This window comes from Rhinolophus sinicus, chromosome 1 (assembly GCF_057876585.1).
Source record: "Rhinolophus sinicus isolate RSI-liver-muscle chromosome 1, RSI-T2T, whole genome shotgun sequence".
Taxonomy (NCBI): Eukaryota; Metazoa; Chordata; class Mammalia; order Chiroptera; family Rhinolophidae; genus Rhinolophus; species Rhinolophus sinicus.
This window is the reverse complement of record NC_142501.1, coordinates 181,250,361-181,277,868: the sequence shown is the minus strand read 5'-3', so window position 1 is coordinate 181,277,868 and position 27,508 is coordinate 181,250,361. Positions and strand designations below refer to the sequence as shown.

General features: G+C 35.3%; 1 protein-coding gene across 9 annotated transcripts in view; it reads left to right on the top strand.

Moving 5' to 3' along the window:
- SLC9B1 (solute carrier family 9 member B1) overlaps positions 1-27,508 on the top strand; it is a 62,430-nt gene that overhangs the window by 8,373 nt on the left and 26,549 nt on the right. For 7 of the 9 annotated variants that reach the window (XM_088792245.1, XM_088792236.1, XM_019738899.3 and 4 more), the window contains exons 2-4: positions 6,981-7,050; positions 8,719-8,854; positions 26,446-26,616. In XM_088792245.1, the coding sequence (XP_088648371.1) occupies positions 6,982-7,050; positions 8,719-8,854; positions 26,446-26,616 (376 nt within the window). In that variant the 5' untranslated portion in view covers position 6,981. The remainder of the gene's footprint in view (positions 1-6,980; positions 7,051-8,718; positions 8,855-26,445; positions 26,617-27,508) is intronic. The other 2 variants (XM_019738904.3, XM_088792246.1) reach the window with 2 other exon arrangements.

Below are 27,508 nucleotides of genomic sequence, written 5' to 3'. Positions count from 1 at the left end.
TCCAAAGAAAAATAGAAATAAGGAGATATCTAGAGCGAAGAAGAAAGCAGATAGGCACAGTATTAAAAAAGAGGGGAATGGGTAATGGGGAGAGAGCTAAGGCCCATATATTTTACCTAGCCTGCTTCTGATCCCTACATTACTCAAGTATCTGTTTTTTCTTTTTCAACTTCCTCCATTAAAATTGTGCCAAAAATCTATCCTAGCCAGGGTCCTAGTTCTTTAAAACATCTACTCTTTAAATTTTTGTTCTATAGGAGCAGAACCTTTTTATAAGTTGTCCTGTTGATTCCTTATATGTCTTTGCAGCCTAATTATTAAGGATCTTATTCATTCTATAATTTGCTTCCTTTTTATTAATGTATTTGAAAAACCTATTCTTGGTGTTAGATAGAGTCTCTTACTCTTCTACCAAAGATGCCTTTCTTGTTAACCATGTTTTGCTGTCATTTTGAGTATCTGGCATTTCTCAGTTCACTCAATGTTTATTCCACAAATATTTGTTGAGTGCTTACCTGTGCTAGGTACTATGTAGATCAAGGGTAAAACCAGATATAATCCCTCCTCTGAGGGAGCACACAGGCTTGTAGTTCCATTGAGATCGAATAGGCTTACTACAACCCGTTTTCTACTGTTCACAACCAAAAACTCTGGATAAAATGCAAAGAGCAACTACCTGAGGACTCAAAAGTAAACAAAAGCAGGTGGACTGTGAAGGACAGTCAAAACTACAGGGGTGAATTTCTCTTGCACTTGCATCTTTGATCTGAAGACAGGCCCCAGTCACAACTGTGTAAGGACAGCACAGAAGGCCAAAACCACAATAGAAAACCTATTTTTATGGCCTGAAGATCTGGGAAAAGTTTTTGTCCAAAACGAAAGTGTGAGGAACTCTTGTTATTATTGTCATCATTGTTTTCCTTTTGCATTTTTTCCCCCATTTATGGCATTACAAGCACCTAAAACTCGGAGGAAAACCCCATCTTACCACAGAAACCAGGAAAAGAGACCTTGAGAGACAGCGAGTGAGGTGGGCAGTAGTGCAGATTCAGGAGAGGAGCAAACTGGAGAAAGGGGTTCTTTAATTCTGTGTATAAACTGAACCAAGTACCTTGGCTCACCTTCACCTGTGCATGCATGAGACAGGCCCAAAGCAGCATAGCAATGGCTTTAAGAACTGAAGTAAGTTCAAACCAAAACAAACAAAAACAAAGAAAGAAAAAATCACTGCCCAAGTCACAGACTAGCCCCTGACTGGTTCATGTACGGGACAGACCGAAGGCAGTATAGCAAAGGCTTTGAAGATGACTGAGATTGAAAACAATGCCCACAGAAAGTTCAAAAAGAGTTTATGATCGGCACCTACACTAGTTGATTGTCTGCCAAACAGACAAAAAAAATTAAGTATTCCTCAGAGGGTTTTAACAGAACCCAGAGTCTACACAAGAAAACATCCAGTATGTACTCCAGAAGTACTTGACCTACAAAGAACCAGAAAATGATTGTCTTCGGGGAAAAGAAAATCAACAGATATCAACACAAAATGACACAGATGTTGGACTTAATCAGACAAAGATGTTAAAGGAGCCATTATAACTATGTTTTATGTGGTGAAGATAAGCATAGTTTAATGAGTGGAAAGATACTCATTCACAACAGAAAAATAAAAGCAGTTTAAGAGAAGCAAGTCAAAATTTTTGAACTACAAAATACAATACCTGAAATTAAAAATTCACTAGATGGACTCAATAGCAGAGTAGGAATGAATGAAGAAAGAATCAGTGAACTTGATAGATAAGTAGAAATTGTCCAATCTAAAGCACGGAGTGAAAAAAAAAGAGATTGAAAAAGAAAATGAACAGAGCCTCAAGGACCTGTGGGATACTATTATGAAATCTACAGCCTAATGAGACAAACACATTAACCAATCACTCTAATAAATATATAAGCACAAACAGATAAATGTCCTGAAGAAAATGATCAGTGTTCTATAAGAGCATATAAAAACTACATGACTGAGCTTAGGGGCAGACCTGGTGTCATAAATATTTCTCTGAGGATATGGTATTTGAACTGAGGGATAAAAAAGAGTTAACCAAATGAAGGGGAGATTGGTGGTGGGGAGTCTTTCAATTAGAAGAACAAGCAAGTGGTCATCCCCTGCAGAAGAAATCTGGCAGTTTCAAGGAACTGAAAGAACATCAGAGTGCCTAGGAGTGATAAAAATGGATAGGGAATGATATGAAATTAGTCTAGAGAGGCAGCCAAGGACCAGATTGTGCAGGATCCTGTAGGTCATTGCAGTGGGCTGAATGTATGCCCCCAAAATCTTAACCCCCAATGAGGTGGTCTTAGGGGGTGGGACCTTTGGGAAGTAATTAGGTCATGAGGGTAGAGTCATTATAAAGGGACGTGTACCCTTATAAAAGGGACCCCAGGGTGCTCTCTAGCTCTCTCTTTGCCATATGAGGATACAATGAGAAGTTGGCAGTCTGCAAACTGAAGAGAGCCTTCACCAGAACCCAACCATGCTAGGACCCTGATCTTGGATGTCCGGCCTTCAGAACTGTGAGGAATAAATTTCTGTTGTAAGCCACCCAGTTATGGTACTTTGTTGTAGTAACCTGAACTAAGACAGTCATGTAAATATTTTTGTCTTTATCCTAAAGCCAGTGAAGAACATTGGGGCACTCAACCACTGAACTAGTGGAGGATTGCTGGATGGAACCTTCAGGATCTTCAACTTTAAGCAGTTGAGAAGGATGAGGCTACATAGGAGATAGGGAAGGAATAAGAAAGATGGTGGGGGAGGGGACAGGGTGGCAGAAATGAGAGAGTAGTTTAACAAAAGCCAAAAGAAAAATGCTTCATTGTGTCATATGGTCAATTAGAGATTATTTATGACCTTCATTAGAATTATTTTGTGGAGTGAAAGGAGTAGAACCTTAACTACAGGACATTGAGGAGTGAATGAGCATGCAAGCCACAGAATGAGAGCAAATATTTGTAAGTCATATATCAGATAAGTGATTAATATCCAGGATATAAAAATAACTCGTACAACTCAACAACAGAAAACAACCCAATTTTAAAATGGGCAAAGTGTTCTGGAAAAAATTTAAAAATTAAAAAAAATAAAAATGGGCAAAGGACTTAAATAGGCATTTCTACAAAGAAGATATACAAATGGCCAATAAGCAAATGAAAAGATGCTCAGTATCACTAATCATTAGGGAAATGCAAATCAAAAGCACAGTGAGATACCATTTCACACTCATTAGGATGGCTATTATCAAAAAACAAAATAACAAAAACTACATGGAGAAATTGGAACCCTTGTGCATTGCCGGTGTGATTATAAAACGGTATAGTCACTGTGGAAAACAGAATGACAGTTCCTCAAAAAAATTAAACATAGAATTACCATATGATCCAGCAGTTCTACTTCCATTTTTAAAAATGGGCAAGAGACTTGAACAGACACTTTACTAAAGAATATAATCAAATGGCCAGTAATTATGTGAAGATATATTAGTCATCAAGAAAATGCAACTTAAATCCACAATGCAATGTCACCAGAATAACTAAAAGGAAAAAGATGATGATACTGAGGTTAACAAGGATTCGAGTACTATTAAAGAGTACTGGGTTCAAATTCTAGCCATGCTCCTTGCTAGCTGTATGACTTTGGGAAAATTACTTAACCTTCCTTGGTCTCAGTTTCAACCTGTGTAAAATGAGGATAATTGTCGAGTCCCGTGGGATGAGGGTTGTGGGGAGTGAGGAGGGCGGTGCAGGGTTAAGAAAAGACAGTCGCCATGAATAGAGTGCAAGCGGGGCCAAGGGACCTGCAGCCTCAAGGACTGGGCTGGGCTAATCGGGGCCTGCGCATTAGCTTGTATTAGTTAGGTGGGGAAGTAAAGGAGATAAAGTTTGTCAATCTCAAGATCTGTGAATTCCATACATTATAATAGGAAACTGATTCAAGCCAATCACCCTTGCCTGCAGGCAGCTGAACCATGAGTCTCAGGATGTATGTACCTCCCCAAGGGACACAACCTATATGCATGTGAATAGATGGAGAGCACATCACTGAGTCACTTCCCCTGCAGGTTGTGGGAAGGAATGCAGCTGCAGAGGCAGAGGCTCTCCTTAGCCCGGGGAAGGTGGGGGCTGTACCCACCTCTATGAACCCCGTGGGTTCTCCTGTTGGTCCCCACTCAACTGCACCTGGCTTGAGTGCCCCCCCCCCCATGGGGAATCTTACTCGTCATTGGTAGACCACCCATCTTTTTGGGGCCAAACAGGGAGACATAAGGTGCCAACACAAAGGTGAAGCAAAGTCCCTGAAAGGATCCGTCTCACAGACTCTCCTTTCTTTGGGGGCAGGTACAAGGAGACAGACGGGTAGGCTGCTGCGTGGCCACAGATAATAATAGTAAATAACTCAGAGTTGTGAGATTCGAATGAGATGATTCATGTTAAATGTTTAACATAATCCAACTGTGTCAGCTGTTATATCATTTAATCTTGACAATAAATTAATATTGTATCATTATTTCACAGATAAGGAAATTGAGACATAGGGAAATAAATCACTTCCCACAGTTATTAAAAGATAAAGGGGAGAGTGAAATACATTTCTAGCTCAACTCCAGAGTCCTTACTTTTAGTTACTATGCATACCACCTACCAATTCCACTCTTGACAGGTATGTAAAGAGAGTATTAAGTAATTGCCTGGCACAAATATTGCTCAACACCGTATCTTATAGCAGCTAACCTGTACATTTATTATTCAGACTCCTTATCTAGGTTTTGAAGCTCTAATGCATGATGTGCTTGCTTGAATTCCAAGTCCTGCTATTCTAATTATGACATAATTGCAAATCTTAAAATACACCGCCTGGTTTCTTGATGTCTCTGCTTGTATGATTCTTGGTGTTTTGTTTGCCAGCTCCTAGTCCACCTGCCTAATTATGACTCACAATTTCTCCTCATTTAGGTCATAGTTCAGATGTCACCTCGATCACTATAGCATTATCCTGGTTTTTGTTTCTTCAGTACTTAATCACAATCTGAAAATTGTTTGTCTTTCTCTTACCCCCAACAAGAATATATGCTCCACGAGAACAGAAACCTACATTTCTCTTTTGTTTTGTTTGCTGATTTATCTTCAGATCCCAGAAGAGTAGACATTAAAAAAATTACGGGCTGGGGGCCGGCCCGGTGGCGCAGGCGGTTGGAGCTCCATGCTCCAACTCCGAAGGCTGCCAGTTCGATTCCCACATGGGCCAGTGGGCTCTCAACCACAAGGTTGCCAGTTCAACTCCTCAAGTCCCGCAAGGGATGGTGGGCAGCGCCCCTTGCAACTAAGATTGAACACGGCACCTTGAGCTGAGCTGCTGTTGAGCTCCCGGATAACCCAGTTGGTTGGAGCACGGGCTCTCAACCACAAGGTTGCCAGTTCAATTCCTTGACTCCTGTGGGGGATGGTGGGCTGTGCCCCCTGCAACTAACAACAGCAACTGGACCTGGAGCTGAGCTGCGCCCTCCACAACTAAGATTGAAAAGACAACAACTTGACTTGGAAAAAAGTCCTGGAAGTACACAGTTCCCCAATAAAGTCCTGTTCCCCTTCCCCAATAAAATTTAAAAAAAAAATTACTGGCTGGATGAACTTTGTGCCCTGACCTCACAATTCGTGTCGACCTCAAATTTTTAATGGCCCTAACCCTTGGCCTGTCCCTGGAGAACTTGACACAGCTTAGGTGATTCATCAAGCTTCCTGTTCATAGAACTTACTAACATTTAGCTTCTGGTCTAACAGCTAGTGACAGGTAGTCATTCTAAGGACAGGGTAGTAATTTTGATAGTCATGTTAAAATGGATTTTTTTTCTAAAGGGACTTAGGCATCTAATTTTTTTAGTATATGTGATGCCGAAGCGAGCACTAGACATCTAATTTTTTCATCAAATTTAAAAAATAAATGTTATTTTCTGTTTAATGTCATAAATTCAGTTATGATCCCTTATAGGAGTTTATACACTGATATTTTCCTTCATTAAAGTGAGACAGTATATGTAAAACCCCTAAAGTATAGTAGGTACTCAAATGTTAATATTCTTTTTCATTAAAAATTTTTATTATTAAAATTGCTTGCCTTAAAAAAAAAAAAAGTACAGATAGTTGAATCACTAGGGGAGTTGGTCTTGATTAAACACCTAAAAATTAAAACTTGAAATACTAAATTTTGTCCTCAACAATTTTTTGTCCACAATTCAAGAATTGAAAAATATTTTCAATTCTTTAAAGGCAAAGGTACTCTCCCTACTAGAGTAGCTCCCTACTCAAAAGCAGCAAAGATCCCAGAAAAGGTAGAAACAACAGATGTTTTAAAATAAAAGTTTTCAGACCTCATTCTTCTTTTGACTGGTTCTAGTTCATTGTTTTATTTTCTAGTTCATTCTTATTCACAATAAAACTTATTTTATTTTGTTTAAGTGTTTACCTTACAGCCCTTTCAAATTGACCATGTATTAAAGACAGCATGTATCAGTAACTTATAGATGTACGTATTAATGTAGTTGATCATATTTTAAATTTTCTTGGAGTCTCTTATGTAGGAATGTGACTGAAGATAGAATACATCAAAGTTGGAAATTATCTCAAGTATAAAATAAAGAGCTGGGTTTTCTAATACATGCCTTTAAGATACAGCCCAGCATTGTGAACTATTGAGAAAGTAGTACATTTCTGTATGATGTTTTTTTTAATACTTGTGCACCTGACTTTGGTTAATAACTTTAAAATGAATACTGGAACTGTTTTGATTAAAAAGGTATCTGACTTGACTATGATACAACTTTATGATTTAAAAAAATCATTAAGAAATTAATCCCACTTAACTATGTGTGTTTTTTTCAGATGGACTTATAGTCCTATTTTTTCTTTCAAATAATTTTTCTTTTAAATATTAGCATGTACACCACAGAACAAAATAATGAAGATTTGGAGGATAAAAACATCCAATCATCTACAACTCCTCAGGTAAAAACTTAAAACTATATATGACATAAAAATCAATCTGTCCTTAAAATTTATTTCCAAATTATTAGGGTTTTTTTCATATATCGAGTTAAAAAATGAATAGTCATTTTAAATAGCTAATTTTAATAGGTCCTAAGAAATGAGCAAAAGGAATGAAAAGATAAATAAGGGTGACTACAGACTATTTTGGAGATAAAGAGGACATATTTTAGGAATAATGGAAATACGGCTTATTATTTCTTGCCATGTCCAGGAAAAACTCAGTAATTTAGACTATAAGAAGTAAATAAAGACAAATCTAAACTAATTAAAATGTTGTGCTATACTTGAAGAGACCCACGTTTTGTTTTTGCAAGTGTATAGAGTAAGTCACTAGACATTTTGTTGGTCCAGTTTTACTAAATAGTAATTGTTTGTATTAGAATTACAGGGTTTTTAAATTTTTTTTTAAATAGAGGTTTCTACCATTCTTAAGGGCCAAAAAGTTCTTTTAAATATTTAAAATATTCACCACTAATTCTGATAACTGCTTTTATCTGTAAAAACTTCATCCTAGTCTATGTCAATTTATTATAAATTTGGGAATAATAAAACTTAAAATAATATGGTTTTACTGTATATGACCTTTCACCCACCCTAATCAAAATTCACCTTTGTGTCTTTACCTTGGTCCTTTTGTACAGTGACAGACTTTCTCAAAGTCTCTACACCAGAGCTCCAACAGAGTAATCACGATCAGGTTTAAAGAACTTTGATCTTAAAGAACTACATAATTCATTTATATGCGCTGCTGTGGTGCCCATCTCCCTAGTTATTGTTTTATTTCCTTTCCCTTCCTTATTCTGTCCATGCTCGCTAGCCTTTGTTACCATTTCTTGTGACAATGTGATGTTCTCTCCCCCCTGCACTCAAAGTATTATCAATACAAAGTGTTGGCCTGTGTGTACACACATACTCGTACACACACACGCACGCACACACACACAGACACAATAACGACAGTAAGGCAAATTTGAAGCTCTCTATTCCAGGATTAACTACTCTGTTTTTTTGTTTGTTTGTTTGTTTGTTTTGTTTTGTTTTTTTACCTTGGGAGGAGCTTCTCGATAGTCTCACAAACTTTTTTTTTTCTAAATCAGCAGTTTCATAATTAGACTAACTACCATTAAAAGCCTGGATGATCTCAATATATTATCTCTAAATAATAGTGGAAACATGAAACTTGAACTTCTGAAGGCTTGATATATTGTTCTCATTTTTCTTTCAAATATGTAACTTTTCAAATGAGTCCATGATAAGTTATATTTCACCTCCTTTCCAATTTAGTTGTATTTTCATTCCACAGTTTTGTTGAGCAATCTTTGGGAGTTAAACTGAGGAGAGACACTTTTAATTATTCTACCCACACCGTAGTCTCACTTTTTTGGTATACTTATGAATCACAGATGAAAATGGCAGGGAGTCAGGTCTATAAAAAACTCAGTCAAGGTGCCCTGCAAAATGCTCAGCTGTGCTATCCCCATACTCGTATGTCAATATCACATTGATATAGAGCATGAATATACTTTTGTATGTGTAAGTCTTTATGTTGACAATAATAATGAGTTAAACATTTATAAAATTGTATGGAAAGTATATTTCTTAAAAGATTTCTTTGTTTTACTTAAGATCCTCCAAGATAATAATACTAGTGAACACGAAGAAATTAAGGAGAATGTCTTCTCAGAAACAGAGGAAACAAAACCACAGATGGAAGAGAATTGTTGTCCTCCACGAGGAACACTGAATAAGATTATTACAAATGGTATGTGAAATAAGAAATGTAAGTGGAGAGAAAATGAGAAATATATTTGATAAATATGAAACCACAAGCCAGCAAAGCCACTGCTTAATCTACAGAGGGTGCCAAAAAAATGTACACACATTTTAAGAAAGGAAAAAACTATTAAAATTGTAATATTCAATATACACCAATAACAAAAGATGAATACAAGTCACATTTGACTTCCGCAATTACAAGAGGTGCTCAAAGTGGTTACCATCAGCGTGTAGACACTTCTGATGACGGCGCACTACTGCTTGAGCAATGTTGACCAAAGTGTCCACTTGTATACATTTTTTTGGCACCCCCAGTTTATACTCCAGATCAAATGATCAGCTCTATTACAAGCAATATGTGAACAAAAGGAAATGTTTCCTTGAATCTGTCAAAAATAATAATTGCTTAACAGGTCTATATTTTAAAGAGTTTTGTGCTTTTTTGATGTTAAATTCTGGGGATGAGAAACAGCACTGATTAAAGATTTTTATTTAAAACGTACTTCTCACATTTATTTTTAAGTTGGCTGGAAAGGACATTATACTTCTGGCAATATTAATGTTCTTATTAAATTATGCCCCTAGTTTTAAAACAACTGCTGCATTGTAATGAGATGTATAAAATTTGCTGTCCCACTAAAATTTTAAAGTATGTCGTTGTCACCAAATATGTATATGATATTCTTAAATTTTTTTCTAGATATTCTATATGATTTAACTTAGAAAGATTTTGACTTCTAGAAGTACAGAACCTATAGAGAACAAAAATTATTTTAAAATATGATGAAGGATAAGCAATTGAAATTTCAAAATTTTATTTTCTTCTTTGCTGCTTGCTAACTTTAAACTTTGGAAAGCAAATTTTATCAATTGATTTTGCATTTAGTAAATGTTGCTTTTTAATTAACATCAGTATTTTTAAGGCCCTGAATCTAAACTAAACTAGGACACCTGCCAGTGTAAGTGGTTGGACACCTCTATAAATGTAATTCCATGCGTAGGTCTTACAAGCATGTTCCCATGACCCTAATTAGTGGGCAGTTTCTATAGAACAGTTGTTAGAGTAGGGCCGGGGCTGAAAGAGAGAAAAATGTATTGATCACCAAAGACTTTCTTTTGAGGTTGAGGACTGCAGTTTGCTCATGAACTAATTGAGGATAACAAGAGTACTGAAAATACAAACTTACTTAGGTCCATAACCCATTTCCTCCTTTGTTTTCTTTCACTTTTGATTTTGCCATTTTAGAGAAGTTTATAGGGAAAGGAGTTTCTGTGATTGTATCTTGGGGGGGTTATATTTTTGTTCTCTTTTTCACTTTCTCTCTCTCCTTCTCACACACCCTATATTCACACTAAAGAAACCCTTAAAACAGTATATTCTCTGGATAATAGAAATATAACTGCATTTTCTCTACAATTCATACTTAATTCACCAATTCCACAGTGTATGCAAGTTAATTTAAGTAAGAAATCTAAACTCTCAACCACACATAGAAATCAGTCTCATCACTTTTAATCACATTGTTTATATCCCTTACTTGGGAAGTGGCTTGCCTAGTCCCAAAGAAATGGCTATTCTAGGGCAATAGGCTATTCCTCCTTTTTAAGTTCTTTTTAGTTTACTTTCAATAAAGGTACTAATTTATTTTCATGAAGCTGTTTTTCCTTTCAATAAATGAAAGGAAAGCTTTATTATATATCTAACTATGATTTTTAAATAATCTTGAGGCCAGAATTTCTCCATTAAAATCTTATCAGTTTTATGAAGTAAGCAGCCTTGGAAGTTTAGAGCTCAAAAATAATATCCCAGAACCTTCCAGATTCTGGTCCAGCATCATCATTCCATCCTAACAACAAATAAAATGCTGAACTGAAAAATTGACAAAGAAGTGAGGTCACAGGGCAAATTACTGCCCCCCAAATTGGAGACAGATGGGTGGATACAGAGAATCATAACAGAGCAGAAACCTCTGTGGGAACCAGTACCAGGGCAGGAAAACCAAAATTGTAATTGTAAATTGGCTGGAGGCTCAGTGTGGACAATTCTGAGAATAAAACTCCGGAGGGAACCCAGTCGTGGTGTGAGGGGAACACACTTTTGTGAGTTTTTACCTCTAGGAGCCATGGGGGGTGGGTGGCAGTTAAGCACTGTGAAATACACCAGAGCATTCAGTTCTTTTTTTTACAAGACCTGTCCTCAAGAGAAACTATTTTATCAGAGCCCAACCCACCTGGGAGAAGAGAAATACCCTACTTCAGTCCCCTCTAGCCATCCTGGGGGGGTACAAACAGAAAATAAAGCAAAACCTGAGAGGCAATAGTGAAAGTCACAGCCCAGGGTTGCAGGCTCACTAAAAGACTGGAACCTAGTCATAGGACTGTAAACTCTTCCCCTCCCACCACACATTACCACCACATTACCAGAGGTCCTTTTACCCAGAACCAAATGTTTGCCTTTGAACAAAAATATACACACTGTATTAAAAGGCAAAAAACAAAACAAAACAAAACACCCCCACAGTTTGAAGAGACAGAGAAAGCATCAAAACCAGACCCAGATTTGGCAGGGATGTTGGAATTATCAGACCATGAATTTAAAACAACTATAACTAATATACTAAGGGCTCCAGTGGAAAAGTAGACAACAGGTAAGAACAGATTGGTAATGTAAGCAGAGAGATGGATATTCTAAGAATCAAAAAGAAGTGCTAGGAATTAAAGACACTGTAACAAAAATAATGAATGCCTTTGATGGCTTTAGTAGTAAACTGTACACAGCTGAGGAAAGAATATCTAAGCTTGGGGATATGTCAATAGAAACTTCCAAAACTGAAAAGCAAAGAGAAGAAAATATTGGGGGAAAAAAGAAATAGAATATCCAAGAACTGTGGGACAACTACAAAAGGTGTAACATACTGGTAATTGGAATTCAAGGTGTGATCAAGAAATATGGTGAGTATTTAAAATAGAAACATTTATTACAGTAAAAGACACATTGCCATTGACCCCCCCACAAAATACTCCTCCTCACTTCAAACACCCTTATCCCATTGTTCCTGCCACTTTCTGAAGCAGTTTTGGAAGTCCTTTTTCCTGAGTGTCTTTACTTTATCCTCCATCGTGACAACACTCTGTGTCACGCATCGCTCCTGGTACAGCAATTTCTGTCAAATAAAGACATTACGATGTGTCCTCATCCACCTTACTCACCGGATCTGGCACCGTGCAACTTCTGGCTCTTCCCCAAAATCAAAATGACCATGAGAGGAAAATGTTTTGAATAGATTCAGGACATCAAGGCAGCCAGGACAGCACAACTAAAGACATTCACAAAAGAGGACTTCCAGAACTGCTTCAGAAAGTGGCAAGAATTGATGGGATAAGTGTGTTCAAAGTGAGAGGGAGTATTTTGAGGGGGATTAATGGCAATGTGTCTTTTACTGTAATAAAATTTTTCTATTTAAATATTCACCATATTTTTTATCACACCTTGTATTATTAAATATAGTTACCACACTATATTTTACATCTCCATAACTTAATTATTTTATAACTGGAAGTATGTACCTTTTGACTGCCTTTACCCATCTCTGACCCCACACCTCTGGCAATCATCAATCTGATCTCTGTATCTATGAGCTCAGTTTTGTTTTTATATATACCACATATAAGTTAGGTCGTATGGTATTTGTCGTTCTCTAACTTATTTCACTTAGCATAATGACCTCCAAGTCCATCAATGTTGACACAAGTGTCAAAATTTTCTTTTTATGGATGAATAATATTCATTGTATATACAAGTATACACACCTCATTTCCTGTATCCATTCAATCATTAATAGCCACTTAGATTGTTTCCATATCTTGGCTACTGTAAATAATGCTGCAATGAACATGGGGGTAAATATATCTTTTCCAGTTAATGTTTTAATTTTTTGGACAAATACCCAAAAGGGGACTTGCAGGATCATATGGTAGTTCTAGTTTTGATTTTTTGAGAAACTTCTGTACTGTTTTCCATAGTGGATTCACCAATTTACATCTCCACCAACACTGCGCATGAGTTCCCTTTTCTCCTCGCCAACACTTGTTATTTCTTGTCATTTTGATAATAGCCATTCTAACAGGTGTGAGGTGATACCTCATTGTGGTTTTGATTTGAATTTTCATGATGGTTAGTGATGTTGAGCATCTTTCCATGTACCTGTTGGCCATCTGTATGTTGTCTTTGGAAAATTTTCAATGCAGATCCTCTATTTTCAATTGGATTGTTTGTTTCTTTTGCTGTTGAATTGTATGTGTTCTTTATACAGTAGGTGCCAAAAAAAAAAGTATATATATGTTAAGAAAGGAAAAAACTGTATTAAAATTATAATACAATGAATGACACTAGCATTCATTTGGTTAATGCCATCTTTGAGTGAACGTCATACTACACATTGCTACATAATTCAATTCAACTTTGAAAAGTAATGCATAGATAACATCTCTTAAAATGTGTATACACTATTTTGGCACCACCAGTATATTTTGGATATTAATCCCTTAACAGATATATGATTTGCAAATATTTTCTCTCATTTAGTAGGTTGACTTTTTATTTTGTTGATAGTTTCCTTAGCTGTCCAAACTTTTTAGTTTGATGTAGTCCTGCATCTTTTTGCTTTTGTTACCTTTGCTTTAGGTATCAAATACAAAAAAAAAAAAAAAAAAAAAAAAAAAATCATTACCAAGACCAAGAGTTTTATGGTTTCAGGCCTTATATTCAAGTCTTTAATCCATTTTGATTTAATTTTTGTACATAGTATAGATAGAGGTCCAATTTCATTCTTTTGCATGGGGCTGTCCAGTTTTCCCAACACTATTTATTGAAGAGACTGTCCTTTCTCATTGTATATTCTTGTCTCCTTTTTTGGAAGGGTTCATCCATTATCTCCTAATATCTAGAGTTGCTACTAAGATATAGTATGCAAATCTGTTTATGATTCCTTTGGAAATGGCTTTTTTTTAAGTACCTAGAAGATTTTAGAATCTTCTATATATCCTTGACATTACAACATTCACATTGATAAGTGTAGATAGGACCCTTTCATCCTTTGTATTGGGCACTTCGTTGAACCTTTCAATTTGAACACTGAGAAATTTGCATATTAATTACTTGACAGTTTTCCCGCTCTACTCACTTTTTTCTTTATTCTCTCTTCTAGTCAGATATTTTTCATTTTTCCAGTTTTTCATTTCAGCAATCATACTTATTTTATCTCCAAAAACTTTTTTTTGTTCTCTAATTGTTTCTTTCATGTGGTATTCTGTTCTTATTTTATGTATGTTCTCAAATCTCTGAAAACATAATTTTATTTTTTTCTTTTGTTTTATTCTGGTCCCTGAATTATCTGTTTTTTCTGAGATCAGGTTTTTAGTTTGTTTTACTTGACTTTTCACTTTCATGCTGCTGGTTCTTATTTTATGCTGGTGATCCTTGGTTATCTGATATTTAACACGTTGCGTACGGCGGGGTTTAAATCCCTCATGAAGATTCTCGTGATCCGTACGCAACGTGTTAAGAAGGAAGGTCTCAGTAGCTTATGTTGATATACTACTCATATGCTGCTCTGAAAGTAGGACTGTTTTCTTGTTGGGTTCCTACTCTGAGAGTCTTCTGCTTGGGCAGGACAAAGCTTTATTGACTAATGGGCTTTGGCTTGTGGTGTATGGACATAGAGCTGGCTATGATGTCAGGGATTTTCCCCATACCAGAATGAGATGTTTTCACTCTGGAACTCCAACAATTACTCCTGAAGCTTTAGTTGTCCCTTATATAATACATTCATTTATTTAAAGTATGATAAATGCTTGCAGTCTCTAAGCACAGGAATGGAGAGAAAAGTGGAGTTGCAGACTGGAGCGATTGTTCCATTTCCAAACCCTTGATTAATTTCCCTCTTTTCAGCCCCATTTCCTCACTCCTGCCTTTAGTTGTATACCACCTCCAAGCCTAAGATTCTTTCAGTTTCCATTGTCAGTTGGATTTTTTTTTTTGGTAGTCGTTAACTCACATATTCAAGGATACAGCTTTTTCCACCCATTTCCATCCTTCATCTTGGTCTTATTTGCTTTCATCTCCCAGAATTGTGTGTGACAACCACTGTATCTTCTCCCCTAATTGTCTTTATGGTTGTGTATGTGTTCCTTTTTGTATGTCTATACTTTTATTTCAGTTGTCTCGTGTGCCCTGTCTGCCATCTTGAGCTAGCTTGGTTTTGTAATATTTCCTTCTCTCCCTTCACCTCATCTTTTTTACATAATGAAAACTCTCATTATTTAGTTTATCTGCTCTCAGCTTATTGTTGAGCAATTAGCAAATAGGTTAATTTTAAAGGAGGTGCTTGTTTATTCATGTAAATATCTAGTTAGTAAAATAGCATGAAACATGATTAACTACAGAAAATATATATGGGGTAGAGAAAATTGTTATAGCCTTGCTGGAATAAAGGTGTTAGGAAAAATAGAACCCAAGGAATCTTTATAGTAGGGCCCTCACAGTAATTTTCTGCCCAAAGCAGTCTCGTTTTTATTTATACCCAAGTATAATCTTCTATTTCAGCTGTTAGAATGGGAGCTAGGAAACTACAGCCCATAGACCAAATCCAGTTCCTACTTGTTTTATAAAGTTCTATTGTGCCAAAATGGCAAACTTGAGTAGTTGTAACAGAGACCATATGACTCATAATGTCAAAAATATTTCCAATCTGAGCCTTTACTGAAAAGATTTTCTGACCTCTCTCCTAGAAGATCATTTCTATACCATGTCCCCCTCCCGCCCCCGTCTTTCTTTTTTCGGGAATTGAGCTGCAATTTAATAAATAATCTTAAAGCCCAAATTTTTCTACTACCCCATATATAACCTGGGTGGCCATCACCAGATCAGAGCATCTTTGGATCTTAAATTGACTGAATTCTATCTAATTCCACTCCCTCCCCCAATAACATAGTGACTAAACTTGTTCCATATACTCTCCATATTTTTTTAAATAGCAAACACTTGATTTTAGTGTATTTGGATTTTTTTCTCTTCTTGAATCAGTTTTAGTAATTTGTGTCTTCCTAGGAATTTGTCTAGTTCCTCTAAGTTGTCTCATTTTTTGGCTTGAAGTTTGTATTTCCCTAGCATTCTTTTAATTTCTGTAGGGTCTATGGTGATGTTTCCTCTTTCATTCCTGATTTTGGTAATTTATATCTTCTCTCTTTTTTCTTGGTCAGTCTAGCTAAAGATGTATCCATTTTGATGACCTTCTCAAATAATTGTTTTTGTTTCATTGATTTGTCTCCAATTTTTTTTTTTCTATTTAATTATTTTCCACTCCAATCCTTTGTATTTCATGCATCCTACTTATTTTTGGTTTGGTTTACTTACCTTTTTCTAACTTCTTAAGCTGAAAGTTTTTGTTGTCAATTTTAGATTATTCTTTCTGTGTAATAGTTTTTAAAGCTATTAGACATTTCCCTCTATACACATAGCATCCCATTGATATTGATGTGTTGTGTTTTACTATATATCCTCTTTAAGATATATTGTAATTCCCCTTTTGTTTACTTTGATTTATGATTCCTGTATGCATGATGTATCTTTTCCATCCTTTTACATTAAGCCTATCTGTATGTTTCATCTAAAGTGTGTTTCTTGTAGACATCATATAGTTAGATCTTGCTTTTTTAAAATCAAGTATGGCAAACTTTTTTTTCTCCACTGTTCTATGTACTTTATATACAATTTGTCATTTAGTTCTCACAGGAATTCTGTAAGATATATTCTTTTCTTAAATTGCAAATAAGAAAACTGATACTCAAAGAGATTACATAACTTTACCCAAATCACAGAAATAACAAGTTTGTAGAGTCAGTGGGTATTACGTGCCATTGAGTCAGCTCCAACTCCTGTTGAGTTGGCACCTATGAATGAGTGATACCCACAATGGTTTGTCCTCAACAGCCCTGCTCAGCTCCTGTAGACTCACGCCTATGATTTTTTTTTATGGAGTCACCCATCTCATATTTGGTCTTCCTCTTTTCCTGCTGCCTTCAATTTTTCCCAGTATAATTGTCTTTTCCAAAGCGCCCTGACATCTCATGATGTACCCAATGTAGGACAGCTTCAGTTTTGTCATTTTTGCCTCCAGTGATGTTTTCAGACTTAATTTCCTCTAGGACCTATTTGTTCATCTTTCTGGTAGACCAGTGTATCTGTAGAGTTCTTCTCTAATACCATATTTGAAATGAATCTTTTTTTTTTCCTATCAGCCTTCTTCACTGTCCAACTTATGCAGTATTTGGACCCAAATCTGTCTGTAAAACTCAAGTGTTTGTCAAGAACTGTGAAGGGTCTGAAATTTCACCCTGCTTGCAAGTTGCCATCCCGACTGTTACTGTTTTATGGATGTGGGCAGAAACATGGGGGACTCCTAGGTCAAAAAATAAAGAACTTTATTATGCATGGCACAGCGAGCAGCATGCACATCAGCATATTTGTGTTAGTTCTCTTTGTCCCCAAGTCCCATGGGGTGGTGTTGATGGGGCAGAATAATGCCAGCACACACAATAAGTGTTATTAAAAGGAAAAGGAACCCTGAGCTTAGGGAACCCAAATAGTTTATAATGAGAAGTAAGCATGCCTGGCTTTTGCTCTGAAAGGAGACACCATCTATTTGTCCCAAAGCTGTAGGCAAACTTTCCTTTTGCTCCAGAAGAACACATTGTCTTTATCTTACAATTCTATTCTTGATACAAGCATCCTTACAAAGATATTCCAGAGCTAAGTGTAGTTAGTGCCTCTGATCACAAGACATACAGAAATATGAGAGACCCATGGAGAATGTCTTACAAAAAATGTTTTCCATCAAACCAAAGTGTTCTAGTTAATTCTGTTTAACAAATTCCCCGAAACCTAGTGACATAAAAACCACAACTATTTTATTATACTCAAGGATCCAGTGCATCAGGACTTTATGCAGGGTCAGAGATGATAACTCATCTCTGCTCCATGATCTCTTGGTGGACTCAAATGGCCAGGGAAGGAACAGCCATAAATTCTGGGGTTAGAATTATCTAGAGATTAATTCTCTTTTCTATAGCCTGGGCTGAAATGACCTCAAAGCTGGGCTCAGCGTGGCTTTGATTGTACTTGGGTATACAGCTATGTAGTTTTGTAGTTTGAAACCAAAAAGAACTGACACTCTCTTGAAGTGTCTATATATGGTTTCTTCATTTTGCTTCACTATTTACAGTATGTAAGATAGGGCCAAGAGCAATTATTCTAAAAAGCATCCAGAGAGCAAGTATTTCAAGAAAACCAAAAGAAGGATGCAGGGCCATTTACTGTTTCTCCTCAGAAATCATATAAGCATCTCCCACCAACATCTTGACTGGTTGAAGCAGTAATGAGCCAACCCAGATTCAAGGCCATAAATATGCCATCTTGTGGGGAGGTTGTCAAAAAAGTTGAGGGTCATGTTTAGTAACCACTACTCACATTGACTCCACAATTATAAGTAGGTGTTTTCCTGCCTCGCTTGCTTGACACTCTCCCATCCTCTGTTCTTTTTCTAGGTACTCAATGCCTTTTAATTTTATAAATTCTCTGTAAAAAATTTGCCCCTTGATCACATTTCTATGCATCCTATTCCCCACTTCTTTGATAGAAATCCTGTTCTCTCAGTTTTGTTCTCTCATCTATGTTGCTAAAGTTTAGTGTGAATTACTTTAATGAAATAATCCCCTAAAGTTTTGAATCATTGACCAATTTAAAAGTTTCAGAGGTTCTTCACATATCAGATGGGGAATAAACTAATCAAAATGAACCATAATTAGCAGAAGGTATGAGTAAGTACATTCTTCTGCTTTCCATGTATTTCTCATCTCCTTCTCAGCCCCTATACTGCCCCAAACTAAAACACGAGCAAAGACATTCTGTCATTTTACGTCAGAGGAAGATACCACCAGTTAGCTATGCCTCTCAACTCTCCCTCAAAGATGCATTTTTAAATTAATCTCAGGGGTACAAAACAACATAGTGATTAGACATTTCTATAACTCACAAAATGATAACCCCAATAAGTCTATTATTACCCATGAGACACTGGACATAGTTATTAGAATATTGATTATTTCCCCTATGCTGTACTCTATATCCCTGTCAGTGTATTTTTAATTATAGTTGACATTCAATATTATTTTATATTAGTTTCAGGTGTACAGCATAGTGGTTAGACATTTAAATAATTTATGAAGTGATCCTCCTGATAAGTCTAGTATCTGTCTAACACTATACATAGTTTTTACAATATTATTGAGTATATTCCCTGTACTGTACTTTACATCCCCATGACTATTTTGTAACTGCCAATTTGTACTTCTTAACCCCTTAACCTTTCTCGCCCCCTCCCATCCAGTAACCATCACTTTGTTCTGTGTATATATGGGTCTGTTTTTGTTTTGTTTGTTCATTTTGTTCTTTGGATTCCACATATAAGTGAGATCATATGGTCTCTGTCTTTCTCAGTCTGACTTATTTCCCTTAGGATAACACCTTCAATGTTGGTCCATCTATGTTGTCACAAATGGTAAGATTTCAGTCTCTCTTATGACAGAATAATACTCCATTGTTATATGTACCACATCTTCATTATCCAGTTGTCTATTGATGGGCATTTTGGTTGTTTCCATATCTTGGCTATGGTAAATAGTGCAGCAGTAAACATAAGGGTGCATATATCTTTTAGAATTAGTGTTTTGGATTTCTTGGGATAAATTGCTGGGTCAGAAAGTAGTTTTATTTTTAATTTTTTGAGGAACCTCCATACTGTTTTCCATAGTGACAGCACTAATTTGCAATACCACTAACAGTGCACGAGGGTTTCCTTTTCTCTACATCCTCACCAACACTTGTTATTTGTTGATTTATTGATGATAGCCATTTTTTCAGGTGTGAGGTGATATCTCACTGTGGTTTTTATTTGCATTTCTTTGATGACTAGTGATGTTGAGCATCTTTTCATATGTCTATTAGCCATCCATATGTCCTCTTTGGAGAAATGTTGTATGAGTATTTTATGAATCTTGGATATTGAGCCCTTATCAGATGTACCATTGGTGAATATCTTTTCCCATTCAGTAGGATGTGTTTTTTTGCTCATGGTTTCCTTTGCTGTGAAAAATTTTTAGTTTGATGTAGTCCCATTTGTTTTGTTTTGTTTTTTTTTTCTTTGTTTCCCTTGTCCGAGGAGATATATCAGTAAAAATATTACTAAGGGTAATGTCTGAGAGTTTACTGCCTATTGTTTCTTCTAGGAGTTTTATGGTTTCTGGTCTTACATTTAAGTCTTTAATCCATTTTGAATTTATTCTTGTATATGCAGTAAGAACGTGGTCCAGTTTCATTTTTTTTGTATCTATCCAGTTTCCCAGCAGCATTTATTGAGTAGACTTTCTTTACCCCAATGTATATTCTGGCTTCCTTTGTCATAGACTAAACAACCATATAGGCATAGATTTATTTCTGGGCTCTATTCTGTCCCATTGATCTGTGTATCTGTTTTTATGCCAGTACCATGCTGTTTTGATTACTATGGCCTTGTAGTATAGTTTGATACTTGTCAGGTAGCATGATACCTTCAGCTTTGTTCTTCTTTCTCAAAATTGCAATGGCTACTCAGGGTCTTTTTGGTTCCATATAAATTTTAGGATTATTTGCTTTAGTTCAGTGAAAAATGTCATTGGTATTTTGATAGGGATTGCACTGAATCTATAGATTGATTTGGGTAGTATGAATATTGTAACTATATTCTTCCTATTCATTAGCATGGGACATGCTTCCATTTATTTGTATCTTCTTTAATTTATCTCTTCAATGTCTTATGATTTTCTGAGTACAGGTCTTTTACTTCCTTAGTTAAAGTTATTCCTAATTGCAATTGTAAATGGGATTGTTTTCTTAATTTGTCTTTTGATAGTTTACTATTGGTGTATAAAATTGCAGCCAATTTCTGAATATTAATTTGGTATCCTGCTACTTTACTAAATTCACTTATCAGTTCTAATAGTTTTTTGGTGGAATCTCTGGGGTTCTCTATGTATAGTATCATGACATCTGCAAATGAGTTTTCTTCTTCCTTTCCAATTTGTATGCTTTTTTTTTTTTCTGTCTGATTTCTGTGGCTAGCACTTCCAGTAATATGTTGAATGAGCATGGTGAAGGTGGACATCCTTGCCTTGTTCTGATCTTAAGGGGAATGCTTTTAGCTTTTCTCCATTGAGTATGATATTAGCTGTGTGTTTGTCACATATGGCCTTTATTATGATGGGATATGTTCCTGTATTTCCACTTTGCTGAGAGTTTTTATCATAAGTGGTTGCTAGACTTTGTCAAATGCTTTTTCTGCATCTATTGATATGATCATATGATTTTTCTGTTTCATTTTGTTTATGTGGTGTATCACATTAATTAATTTGCAGATATTGAACCAACGTTGCATACAAGGAATAAATCTCATTTGATCATATTGTATGATCTTTCGATGTATTGCTGAATTCAGTTTGCTAATATTTTGTTGAGGATTTTTGCATCTATGTTTATCAAGGATATTGGTCTATAATTTTCTTTTTTTGTATTGCCTTTGTCTGGTTTTGGAATCGGTGTAGTGGTGGCCTCGTAGAATGAGCTTGGGAGCCTCCCCCTTCTCTTGACTTTTTTGGAATAGTTTGAGAAGAATGGTGTTAATTCTTTTTGAATGTTTGGTAAAATTCACCTGTGAAGCCATCTGGCCCAGGACTTTTGTTTTTTGGGAGCTTGTTGATTACTGATTCAATTTCGTTAGTAGTAATCGATTGGTTAATGTTTTCTGTTTTTTCTTGATTCAGCCTTGGAAGATTGTATGCTTCTAAGAATTTATCCGTTTCTTCCAGATTGTCCAATTTGTTGGTGTATAATTGCTCTTAGAATTTTTGAAATTTTTTTGTATTTCTGTGGTGTCTGTTGTTACTTCTCCTCTTTCATTTCTGATTTTTTTTTCTTGTGTTTTTTTTTCTTGATGCATCTAGTTAGAGGTTTATCAATTTTGTTTATCTTTTCAAAGAATCTGCTCTTGTTTGGTTATTGATCTTTTGTATTTTTTTTTTTAACGTCTTCCATTTATTTCCACTCTGATCTTTATTATTGCCTTCCTTTTACTTTATTATTTCCTTTTGTGCCTTGGACTTTGTTTGCTGTTTTTTCTCCAATTCCCTTAGGTATAAGGTTAGATTGTTTATTTGGATTCTTTTTGTTTCTTGAGGTAAGGCTGCATTGCTATGAATTTGCGTCTTAGCACTGCTTTCGCTATGTCCATACATTTTGGATCATTGTGTTTTCTTTTTCACTTGTCTCAAGGTATCTTTTGATTTCTTCCTTGATCACATTGTTGACCCATTCATTATTTAGTAGCATGTTATTTAGCCTCCATGAATATGTGTTTTTACAGGGTTTTTTTGGTAATTGATTTCTAATTTCATACCATTGTGGTCAGAGAAGACACTTGATATAATTTCATTGAGACTTGTTTTGTGGCTTAATGTGTGGTCTATCTTGGAAAATGTTCCATGTTCATTTGAAATGAATGTATATTCTGCTGCTGTGGGGTTAAATGCTCTAAACATACCAATCAAATCCATCTGGTCTATTGTGTCATTTAAGGCCATAGTTTCCTTGTTGATTTTCTGTCTGGAAGATCCGTCCATTGATGTCAATGGGGTGTTAAAAGTCCTCTACTATAATTGTGTTACTGTCAATCTCTCCCTTTTTGTTGGTCAATATTTGTTTTATATATTTAGGTGCTCCTATGTTGGGTGCATAGACATTTACTAGAATTATGTCCTCTTGTTTGATTGGTCCCTTTATCATTATGTAATTCCTTCTTTGTCTCTCATTATAGTCTTTGTTTTAAAGTCTATTTTATCAGATATAACTATTGCTACCTCATCTTGTTTTTCATTTCCATTTGCATGAAATATTTTTTTCCATCCCTTTACTTTCAATCTATGTGTGTCTTTCAATCTGAGATAGGTCTCCTGTAGACAGCATATGTATGGGTCCTGCTATCTTATCCCTTCAGCTATCCTATGTCTTTTGATTGGAGCATTTAAAATAATCATTCACTTACATTTAAAATAATTATTGATAAATACATAGTTATTGTCATTTTATTCACATTTTTTTATCTTCTTTTGTTTGTTTATTTCCCCCCTTCTTCTTAAAGAAATCCCTTTAACATTTCTTGTAATCCTGGGTTGTGGTAAAGAATTCCTTTAGTGTTTTCTTGTCTGGGAAGCTCTTTATCTCTCCTTCAATTTTAAATGATAGCCTTGCTGGATAGAATAGTCTTGGTTGTAGGCCCTTACTTTTCATCACTTTGAATATTTTGTGTCAATCCCTTCTCACCTGCAAAGTTTCTGTAGAGACATCAGCTGACAGTATTATGGGAGCTCCCTTGTAAGTAACCAGTTGTCTTTCTCTTGCTACTTTTAGGATTTTCTCTTTATCTTTAACCTTTGCCATTCTAATTATAATGTATCTTGGTGTGAACCTGTTTGGGTTCATTTTGTCTGCATAGTTTAGTAGTCACCCAGTGATTTTTGGGAGACATTCTGTTCAAGCCAATAAGACTTCCATCAATGTCACGTAATCTGTAGGTGGACTGAAGAATTCAGTCAAAGTTGCTGCAAGTCTCATATCATTTTTTTACTTTTTAACATACTATCTTGAGTTTTCCCTTCACGTGCATACAAGTGCTTCCCCAAGCATTCATGGATATGTGGAGAACTTATCTCAACCTTTCTAGGACTTTCTCGTGTCCAGGATCTTCCAGTTACATTTTTAGGTGATCTGACACTCACCCCAACTTGGACTACAACCTCAAACTAGGAAAACTTCATGTTTTTCTATTTATTCCCAGTGCAGTCTACCACTATTACCTGGCAAAGTCATGGGTTTTCTCCCTTTACTCAGTATCAAATCTACCTCTATCTCTTCTGGCAACAAAGCTGCTGGTTTTATATCTAGTGCCATATTTGTAAAATTATAATTTTTCCCAACTGAGTTGGAAGTGGGAAGGAGGAGGGAAGGAATGGTACAATCCCAGGCAGGAAGGCCCCAGACTCACTGATTCTACCCAAACTCAAGCACATTTTCAAGAATAAACACTTCTCAATTTGATAATGCCTTTGGTCAGTTTTCAGGATCCTGGAATGTTTGTTTTGTTTATTTTTGTATAGTTTTATAGGTTGGGAATTTTTTGGTTGAAATAAATTGCCAACCTCTTTATATAATTATTATTAGAAATCCTTCACCAACTTATTTTTGTATCCTGTGATTTAGAAATTTTGATCAAAACTTTTTTAGATTAACCTATATGTTTACAAATTTCTTTTTCCATCATTCCTTCCTTTTTAGTCCTATGTCCTTTTTCTAAAGAATATCTTCCAATAGTTTTTTCCCCTCAGTAAAAATGGAACATGTTCTTAGATATATTTGCTTGACAATATCTTTAATTTGTCCTTTGCTTGAATATATCATTGGATATTCTATCTTTGAACTTTGAAGACTTTATTTTCTTCCGGCTTCTGTTGTTGCTATTGAAAATTGAGAACTGCTCTAATGTTTATTTCTTTATAATTAATCTGTGTCTCTGGATTCTTTAATACTTTATTTTTGTATTTGGTTGTCTATAGTTTCTTATCATTGTGTCTAAGTATCTATTTTTATTTAATCCTTGTGAGAACTCATTTTGCTTCCAAATCAGTACAGTATTGATTATGGTTTTAATAAATTCTGTAAATTTTTTAAGCCAGTTATCTTCTCAAATATTGTCTCTTCTTCACTCTTTCAATTCTGTTTCTGGAGCTACCATCAGATGTATTTTATATCTTTTCAAAATCTAAATATCTCATAATTTTCACCTCATTTTTCTTTTTATGCTACACGCTAGGTAATTTCTTCATATCTACCAGTTTGCCATATTTCTCTCTTCAGCAGTATCTAATCTGCTGTTTAAGGTATCTGGTGATTTTTTTAAATTTCAGTAACTTTTTTAGTTTTTTTCTAGATGTTCTGTTTGATTCTTTTACATTGCTTCTGGGTATTTCTTATAGCTTTAGTCTTTTTAAATTGTTTTGCGTTTCTTTGAAAATACATATTTTATAGTATCTATCTAGTAGTTCTATTAGTTGAAGTTTTTGGATATCTAATTCCATTTTTTGTTGTATCTATCAACTTTTGTTCATAGGAGATTACTTATTGTTTTGTAAGGTTTTATTTTAACTTCATATTCAGTAGGGCTTTATCTTTGGGACTTTATGCCATCTGGAGTCAGGAGTGTTTATTGGGATATTTTGAACTAAAACCTATTAACTGCCTTAGGCATAGTTCCATGGGAAGACACTTTTTTTTGATAGGTATAGGGTTTAGGGGTTCCCAAACCATTCAAATCATATAAATTTGAGCCCTAAACATCAGGTAGTTGAGGCATATTTTGTATATGAATTCTCAGATGTGATTTTATCACTCAGACATCAGACAAACAAACTGCCTTTTATTTTCTCTGTCAGTAGAATATTTTCTGGTCCATTATTTCAGTAGGAGTGCAGTCCTTCCAGTGTTCATGGAATAGCAGTAGTCAGTGGGGAAGGGACAAGAATCTTAGTTCTAACTTACTGCCTTGAGTTTATCAAAATCCTCCTTGTTTATTCTATGCAGCCAAAAAGAGGTCACAACTGAAAAGTGCACTTGTGTTGTTTTAAGAACCTGTAAAAGCACTAGAAATTATCATTCACAGTAAATGAAGGTAGCCATTTAATTTTCACATGGCAATTTACAGGGTAACTATCTGTCCTTGATAGAAATCTATGGATTTCCCTGTGAGTAGCGCCTTTCATTAGGATCTAGCTGCCAGAAACAAGATGTCTACTACCTTGTCCTTACTCTGACTACTTCTGCTTCCTACACATAATCTTAGATACTTTATATTCTCCCAAAGACCAGGTTTACTTTCTTTTCAGCCCTTACCCCCTTTAATAATTTATACCAAATGTCAACTGAGTTGTCCTTTCAATATAAAGATTTACTCTGCTCCTGTTGAAAAATTTGGCACCCTGCCACTGTGATCTTCAATAAATTTGAGAATACGTATCACAACCAATCATCTTATTCCTGATGGAAAAGCTACTTTAAAATGTAAAATGGAATAAATCTCATTATATTGCCATGACATTTTAGAAATGTAATATATTATGAGAAATGTTTATCACTTTAAAGGATTCATACATAGTTTTAAAATATTTTTTAAAATAAAAAACTTAGTTTAAAACTTGTCCCATTAATTGACAGGCACATTGCAATAGATGTTAAACAGATATTTCTTCAACCATACTAGCAAGTGACATTAGTCTACACCATATAAGACTGGCTATTAATATGATATTTAATAGAATAGAATTCATCTTTTATATGTATATATCCATGTCTATGTAGATATGTTTTTTTTAATGTTTCAGGAGTTTTCCTTTCTCTGATATGGTGTGTAACCTGGTCAATCTCAGGGCGTGACAGTCTTCCTGGTGGAAATTTATTTGGACTGTTAATTATCTTTTATTGTGCCATAATTGGGGGGAAACTTGTGGAACTCATTAGAATACCTTCAGTGCCTCAACTTCCACCACTTCTTGGTAAGGGTAGAATTAGTTCTCATTTCGCTTTATTGACTGTACGTAAATTATGAACATATTTTAGTTGGAATAGTTATAATTTACAAATATTTCAATGTAATATGATTTATATATAGCTTCTTGATATATATATGTACTATATATGTATATATAAGTCATTTATAGAAATATTTATTCTCTATATATACGCACAGATTTTTTTCTGGAATGTATTTTTAAATAATTTAAATATACTCAATATGGGATTCTTTTTTATTAAATTTATTGGGGTGACATTGGTTAGTAAAATTAGATAGGTTTCAAGTGTACATTTCTACAATATGGGATTCTTATTGAGTTATCATTTAATAGGACATTTTTACTTAATTTTAAATGTACTATAAAAAAGGAAAAAATTGGAAAAGACTGTGTTTTTCTGTAGATAACCTAATTCAAATACAATTACAAGATCCAAATATTAGTGATTAGGGCACCAAAAAGCCTTATAGTTTTTGAGTAAACTGTTTTGACATTCTACGTGTATTCATGGAGTCACCATCTGCCTGACCAGTGTTTCTTCATCACCATTATTACACAAATCTCCAGCTGGACAGAGGAAAATTGGTGGAAGAACTTCTATTAGAGGTGTCTCATATCTTCTAAGTATTAAATACATCCAAATATTCAGTACACTGTCAATAGAAATTATCTCTAACACCCTTTCTATGTCTATAACACCCTTTCAGTACCTCTTAAGAATTCATTGTACCTTTTTTCTCCTCTCCAAGACTATTGCTCTTGTCCTATCTTAGGCTATTTCTTTCCAACTATTCCAGGGACTGTGGCAGAGGCTTTTAATTGGTCTCTCCTCCAGTTTTATGTCTATCTAATTCACCAAGACTATCGCATAAAA